The sequence below is a fragment of the Herpailurus yagouaroundi genome, unplaced genomic scaffold (assembly GCF_014898765.1).
Source record: "Herpailurus yagouaroundi ecotype Mexico unplaced genomic scaffold, PumYag 141, whole genome shotgun sequence".
NCBI lineage: Eukaryota > Metazoa > Chordata > Mammalia > Carnivora > Felidae > Herpailurus > Herpailurus yagouaroundi.
This window is the reverse complement of record NW_024412396.1, coordinates 130,313-138,070: the sequence shown is the minus strand read 5'-3', so window position 1 is coordinate 138,070 and position 7,758 is coordinate 130,313. Positions and strand designations below refer to the sequence as shown.

Here is a 7,758-nt window from a genome sequence, read left to right as displayed (position 1 = left end):
CTTGCTTCTCCTTAGGTGATCCACTTCAGGAGGGGTCCTGTGGCAGCAGGAGCGAGTCAGATCCTCTGCAGGAGGTTTGGCTCCGCAGAAGCGCAGAGTTGGGTGTTTGCGCGGAGCGAGGAATTTCCCTGGCAGGAACTGGTTCTCTTCGGGATTTTGGCTGGGGGGTGGGCGGGGGAGATGGCGCTGGCGAGCGCCTTTGTTCCCCACCAAACTGAGCTCTGTCGTCTGGGGGCTCAGTAGCTCTCCTTCCCTTTGTCCTCCAGCCTTCCCGCTTTCTGAGCAGAGCTGTTAACTTATGACCTCCCAGAAGCTAAGTCACGCTTGCTTTCGGAACACAGTCCATCAGGCACCTTCGCTTTTTGCAAGCCAGACTTGGGGGCTCTGCTTGGCCAGCGAGCCGCCCCTCCGCCCTGGCTCCCTCCCGCCAGTCCGTGGAGCGTGCACCTCCTCGCCGCCCTTCCTACCCTCTTCCGTGGGCCTCTCGTCTGCACTTGGCTCCAGTGACTCCGTTCTGCTAATCCTCTGGCGGTTTTCTGGGTTATTTAGGCAGGTGTAGGTGGAATCTAAGTGATCAGCAGGACGTGAGGTGAGCCCAGCGTCCTCCTAGGCTGCCATCTTCCCTCTCCCCTCTCGCACACCTATCCTTCTGACATTTGAAAAAAAGACCCTTCTTCATTTTCCACGAGAATTTTCTTTCTTCCTTGCAATAAGAACAACCCACTATGTCCATCATTTCTATCTCTTTCCTCTCCATCTTCCCAGTAGTCTTAACATTAAGCTCCTTTGTAGCAGGAAATTGAAGAAGACCCCATAATATTATAAGAGAGAATTTATCCTATACACTGAGGAAGTTTTGAAATAAGAGCCGGGACTGAATTTGGGTCATTTAGTATCCCAAAGATAGAAAGGTTTCCCACACTCTGAGTCCTATCATGCTGACTTTGATTGAAACTCTCTTTAAATTTTTTTGCCTGTTTTTGGAGTAACAATTACATAAATTTTATTACAGAGATATTAAAATATTTTTTCATCTATCTTCCCAATAATTCATTTTTCTTAAGTACTACATGAAGTACTTTTGTTTGTTGAAGTTGGGGAAACAAATTTATATTTAATTTTTCCATACACATTTATGAGTTTTGATTAAATTCTTAGGCAGTGTGGTGCCTCATGTTTTTTGTTGTTGTTTCTGTTCTTAACATTTTTGTTTTTCAAGACTTTTCTCTTGAATCAGTTTCTCTTGCTGTTCATTTGGATATGAATATTTGCTTGAATATCAACCTCCTAAAGTGGTATGATTGAGAAAAGGGTATATTTCTAAATTTCCATCACTGTAGTCATTTTCTCCTTTTTTGCTCAATCCATGCATGGCAGAGGTACATTAGCTTCATACTTACTACTTACTATCCATTTTTCTTATCTTTCTGCCTAATACAGTCTTCTATTCTGGTGACAATGTGCTCAGCTTGAGAAATCAAATGGTGTAGTCTCCTTTATATAGGGGTCATTGATTGGCACACTTCTGTTCAGTTATAAGTGGAGTAGAGATTGGCCTCCTTCTTGAAGTCTGCCACTTTAGCTCCTATCTTAAGACAATAAGGTGATTTTGGGGATGAAAATACTAAGAAGGATTTATCAAAAAGCCAGGAGTCCCTCAGGACATCTTGGAACTGCCTACCTCTGAACTGGCATAGACTATCTATCTCTAGAAGTATATATGTGAGGGAAAAAACCCCAAATATTTACCTTGTATAAGTTGCTGTTACTTGGATTTCTGTTATACACAACTGAATCTAAGGCTAATATATTCAACCATTCTGGGTTCCTGGGTAGATCTTGAGTTTCCTTTTTGTTTTCATCACTCAAGTGGGTAAAATCTGGAATGATTGAATTACTTAATAAAAAGTAATTATTGCTTCCAGCTTTTAGAAATGGAAATATAGTTGACTTACAATATTGTATTAGTTTTAGGTATACAACATAGTGATTTAAAAATTATATACATTATGCAATGCTCAGCATAATAAGTATAGTTACCATATGTCATGATACATGTTATTACAGTATTATTGACTGTATTCCAGTTCTTTCATTCTCGATTATCTGCTTCTTTTTGAGCTGGTTGAATGATCATTTAAAAAAATGGCTCTATTTTTATTATGATGACTTAAAGTATATATTTTGACAGAGCAAGAAATGGCCTGTGTTCTTTAAAAGAGATGGACATTTGAAACAGGTTGTTTTAAAAAAACAGAAGTGCATAAAAGGCAAGTGTTGAAAGCATAATAATTCAAGCTCTCTTTTAATGAAAAGTTGTTCTTATACTAATAATAAGCAGGGGCTTATGTGAGAGATAGAAAAATGTAGAGGAGAAGTCCCCAGGGAAAATTTTCCTCTTTTTGAAGATTCACTTGATTGCATGGTATGTCTATTTCCTCCATTTTCTTTCTGTTCTGAGCATCTAGAACAAAAACTGCAAAGCCAGAGTTTTCTGCCAAGAATCTCTTTATGATTTACAGAAAGAGCTGATTTTGAGTGAAACAGAAGCATGAGGAAGCCAAATTTACTTCTCTCCACAATGTGACCCCACATGGAAGTCTTTGAGTAGCTCTGGAAAGGCACCTGTTATAAGGCTTACCAAAGACAGTAGCATTATCCTTTCTTAATGCATAAAATAGAAATCTTAGGTTAAAATATCTAAAGGAGTTGCTCTAAGTTATATATCCCTTTATAAACATTGATTTTTTAAACTGCACATCCTTTGTAAATTAGATGAAGTATACATGCCTATCATGGAAAAATTAGGAAATAAACAGTAACATAAGAGAAAAAAAAGAATCTAAACTACCCATAATACCATCACTCTATTTAAGTATGCTTATGTAATAATAGTGTTTCATGATCCGCCTTTTCATTCAGTAACATATTTTACCTATTGAATGTTTATTACATAAGTCTTCATGTAATGTGTGTAGTTACTATCTTAAAACAATTGAGGAGAAATTCCTATAAGCATATCTCCTACATGCGTATCTCTTCTACAGTATTCATTTCCTAGATAAATCCAGCTTTTTGACCTGCATTGTCATGCAGTTCTGAAGGTAACTACATAGGACACAGCCAGGGTTTCCAGGAGAGAAGGTACGGCACAGCAGAATTCTTACTGATCTGGAAGTCAGCAAACTGCTTCCTTCACTTCCTTGTGTGACCTTGGACAACATACTTGCTTTCACTGGGTCTCATCTATGGAATGACTATGAGAATGTCTACCCTAATTCTGTCACAGAGTGTGTGAGGTTGAATTGAGAGAGTATTGTCAAAGTATTTTGTAAATGATAAAGAGCTTTCCAAGTGCAAAGTATTAATATTAACTGAAATCAATCAATCATATAGACTATGTATAAGATTCTATTCTAATTAATCTCCTTTATTAATGACAGCCTTTCTGTGAGGGAAGTATTATCATTAGCTCTAGTTTATAGATTTAAAAAATCAAGAAAGAAAGGATAACTTGGGTAAGCTCACACAGTTAGCGATAGTACTTAAATTTGTAACCAATTTATTTTTCAGAGTGTTGGCCCTTCTCCTTGATAGTAGCAGGAAAGTGTGAGCCTTGTAGTTAGCCCACCTGGGATCCAAATACTATCTCTGACTATGTAAGTTTCTCCTTGTGCCTGTTTCATTATTGGAAAATCAGAGATACTATAACACCGACCTGACCTCTTTGGGTTGTTATGAGTAGAAAATAAAGACTTATTTGTAAAGGACTTGGAACAGGTGCCAGGCCCCAAACAAGTGACTCAAAATGTTAATTATTCTTGTCAATAAGGATAACCCTTTCCATAAGAGCTAACCCTGTGGTGGTGAATTTTCACATCTAAACTTGTTAAAGTAATAAATGCACTTTCTCTTTTCCTATGATATTTTTTCCCCACGTGTCCATGCTCTTACTTTTCCTAAAATCTTGAACATACATAATTTTTGGCTTTATGAATAGCTTTTACTTTGTGAGGAAGTTAGTTACAGTTGAGGGATATTCAACATTTAGCTTACCAAGGGTTTAAAGGCAGTTAGTAAACATCACGACTACATTTGAAAGTAAAAACTAGACATGTTTTTTTTTCATTTTTCCCAAGAAAACTAACAATAGGTTTTTAACTATGATCTTGGTTTTTTTTTTTTTTAAGTTTAAATGCTCAGAAAAGAAAGAACACTATCTTCTTACTGCTCTCCCTAAACCGTTTCTTTCTCCCTCTCTTTTTGGGATGCAGTTTGGCTTTGAGAAAATATTGTATAAAATGGTAGTGGTATATCAAATAATTTAATACTATGGAAAGGATTGTGAACCAATCATAATATTTGGAATTGTAAGAAGGGATCATTGAAGAGTTAGTGACTGCGTAAATGTATTAACTGAATAAACCCAAAGTGGAGATTTTTAACATTATGGTGGAAATATTTTCTGCCTTGACTACCTATTCTTCAGCTCTTTGATTTTCGGATCTCAGGAACCTTAAAAGTCACATACCCTGGGAAGGGGTATAGAATTAGAAAACATCCTCAAAGGACTGGTTAAGTGAGAGATACATGGCAGGGTTCTGGTAAGTAAAATTGACTAAGGAGCTCAACAATTTCTCATATCAAAGGGAAAAATAATTGTTCTATCTAGAAAGTCTGTTTCAAAAATCACAAATCAAAAATGTGCAAATCTTTCAAACTGAGTAAGCCATTTCTTTACCAGGAAACTGTTCTAAGATAAAAGCCCCAGAGGGAAAATTGATATATGCATATAGTAGTCTTACATCCTGGATTTTATGGGGGCAGTTTTTGGATTAGATGATGAGTCCAATCCAGTTTGAAAACATCATTATGGCAAATCTTTATGAAGATTTAATTGAGGTATTAATTTTTACACTAAAATAGTGGATATAATGTAATGTATAATGAAAGGATTGGTGGTAGATGGAAGGAAGATCTGAATCCCTGGATAATAATGAAGTGGTCATTATTGCATAATGGTGTTATTCATTTTTCTCCTAATCCCCCTTCTGGAAATTCCCTTTCTTGCACAAGTCAGCTTCAAGCTACTTGGAAGGACAGTCCTCCTTCTAGGAAAATATTCATCTCACCACATAAGAAATTACAATCCATACCATATTAGTATGAATGGAATGTTATATTTCCTAAAAAAACAATAATTATAAAAACTTGCTATAGTATAGGAACGAGTTTGATGTTATAGTAAGCAAAGCATATGTATAAATGAAAATACGTTACAGGGATTGAATTCTAGATGCTTTTCTTCTTTACTGATTTTCCTTAATGTTATTTTTACACTGTTTTAACAACAAATAACAGTGAACTGTCACTTACTTTTTTAAACTTAGGTAATTTATTATAAAGTAGATCATTTCCCTCTCCAGTTTTAGTAGGAGATATCCTATCATCTAAAACCTAATTAATTGACCAATTAATCTTTTGGTAGCACTTTGTCTAGGTAAAAGTATTGGCAATCAGAATACTGTATTTCGGAGTATTTTGATTGATGTTGTTAGAATTAGAATTTGCTCCTTAAGGAGCTTAGAAAGAGGTAATGTGTAAGGAAAACAAATGACATATGTCTAAATGTCTTTAGGCTACCATAGCATTACTGTCCCATAGAAATTTTGGATAATTGCTTTTAACGGTTTATTTGCCAGGGGTGACCACATCACCAAAATAAAACAGTCAAATATGAAAAGAATGACAAACAGAAAAAAATACATTTCCTTCTTTTATTTACAATCAGACAACCAAACAAAATGACGTAATTTTATTGATCCCAGAACTGTTAATCTAAATTATCAAATAGAACACAGATATTTTCATATGAACACTCCAGAAAATACCTAGATGTGTACATTCCTTAGGTCATATATACTCTAAATGGCAAAGTGGAACCCAGTACTTCCATGTATTTATATATAACCTGGCCACTTTATGATTATAAGTGGCCTCATAGATGCTTAATTTCATAAGCTGATATAGTTAATATCACTAGACTTATATTTGAAGATTTGAATAACTGTATAACCCTGACTGCTTTTTGTGAGACTATACTGACCTGATAATGGAGGGATCATCAAGTGTATCTTGGATTATGTTGAGATGCCCCAGAACTTTCCTCAGGGCTGCCTTTATCTCCTTATTCCGGAGGCTATAGATGAGGGGGTTGAAGAGTGGGGTTACCATAGCATAGAACAAAGTTGCAACTTTCTGTATGCCAGCAGAATGTCTGAGTCTAGGGCTCACATACATGACCATCAAAGAGCCATAGAAGAGTGATACCACAGCCAAATGAGACCCACAGGTAGAGAAGGCCTTATGTCTCCCAGTGGCAGAAGGTATACGCAACACAGCTAATAAGACAAGCGTATAGGATCCAAGGATGAAGAGGAAGTTACCAAAGATAACTAACGAGCTTAGAGTGTAGCAAAGCTGTTGGGTTGTTGGGGCAGAGGCACATGCCAATGCAAACAGTGGCCCTGGGTCACACACAACATGGTCAATAATGTTCGGACCACAGAAGGGCATCTGAGAGATGAATACAATGGGGATCACGAACCACAGAAATCCACAAACCCAGCAGATAATGACCAGTTTGGTACAGAAATGCCCAGTCATGATATTAGGGTAGTGCAAGGGACGGCAGATAGCAAGGTACCGATCAAAGGCCATGACGGCCAAGAGGAAACATTCCGATGTTCCCAAAGAGAAAAAGAAATAAAATTGGAGGAAACATCCAGCAAATGAGATGGTCTTTTTATCTGAGAGGAAGTTGACCAACATCTTGGGGACTGTAGAAGAGACATACCAGATCTCTAGAAAGGAGAAATTCCCCAGGAATCTGTACATGGGGATGTGGAGTCTCCATTCACACCACAGAGCACAGACAATGGCCCCGTTCCCTGTTACAGTCAAAGCATACATTGTAGTAAAGAGTGAAAATAGGAGGATCTGAATTTTCCACTCACAGGAAAAACCTAAGAGTATAAATTCTCTTACAGAAGCAAAGCTGGAATATGGCTCAGAGACATTCATTGAGTCACTAACCTGCAAGATCAAGAGACATATTGTTATCAGTTAGGACTGGTTTCAAATGTGCTCCTTTTTCAGGGTAAAGAGAAGACAATGAACATGGGGTCATCAGGAAGAGAATGTAGTCTACTTGTTCTTGGCTATATACTCTGAGTTTTGGGCGTAGTAGGTAGCTGGCTGCACAGAAACAAACTTTTGCCTGCTTCTGAATCTCTCCCTCATTATGCCACCATGATAGAACTAGGCAAAATTAAACTCACTTTGTAAAGCTTGTTATTTTTGGGTGGGGAATGATCTATGATAGTTTCTGAGTAGCATATAACACAGAGTTAACATTTAGTTTCTTATCCTAAACCCATTTTATAGTGCAAGAGACTCAGTAAAGAAGGTTTTAATTTTACCATTAACATCTCAATTAAATATATTACTTAACATATCATTTAAATATGAAAAGAAATGGACATATTGTATAGCAATTTGGCAGTAAGTTTAAAGCCAATATCCCTGTATTTTGGTTGTTACTGCTGTTAACTTAAGCATCGTAAAAATGTAATTCTATAATTTTACTTACCAACACTGACTTTTAATATTGCATTTCTTCAGTGTCTTCTGTAGGAAGCAGTGGCTTTAAGTTTTCACTTAATCTTTCACCTATAAAAGTTTGCAAAATAACAGCTA

At 36.9% G+C, this 7,758-nt stretch overlaps 1 protein-coding gene and 1 pseudogene across 1 annotated transcript; both read right to left on the bottom strand.

The window, feature by feature from the left end:
* The window catches only part of LOC121031353 (vacuolar protein sorting-associated protein 29-like), a 13,250-nt pseudogene extending 7,345 nt beyond the window's left edge, over window positions 1–5,905 (bottom strand).
* A 191-nt stretch (window positions 5,906–6,096) lies between these two features.
* Window positions 6,097–7,110, bottom strand: LOC121031352 (olfactory receptor 11H12-like). Its single transcript, XM_040476462.1, has one exon. The coding sequence runs from the start codon at window positions 7,081–7,083 to the stop codon at window positions 6,097–6,099; it is 987 nt and encodes a 328-aa protein (XP_040332396.1). The 5' UTR covers window positions 7,084–7,110.
* Between the last annotated feature and the right edge of the window lie 648 nt (window positions 7,111–7,758).

Excerpts from the sequence above, each read along its gene's own strand:
- LOC121031352 (XM_040476462.1), bottom strand. The coding sequence starts at position 7,083 with ATGAATGTCTCTGAGCCATATTCCAGCTTTGCTTCTGTAAGAGAATTT.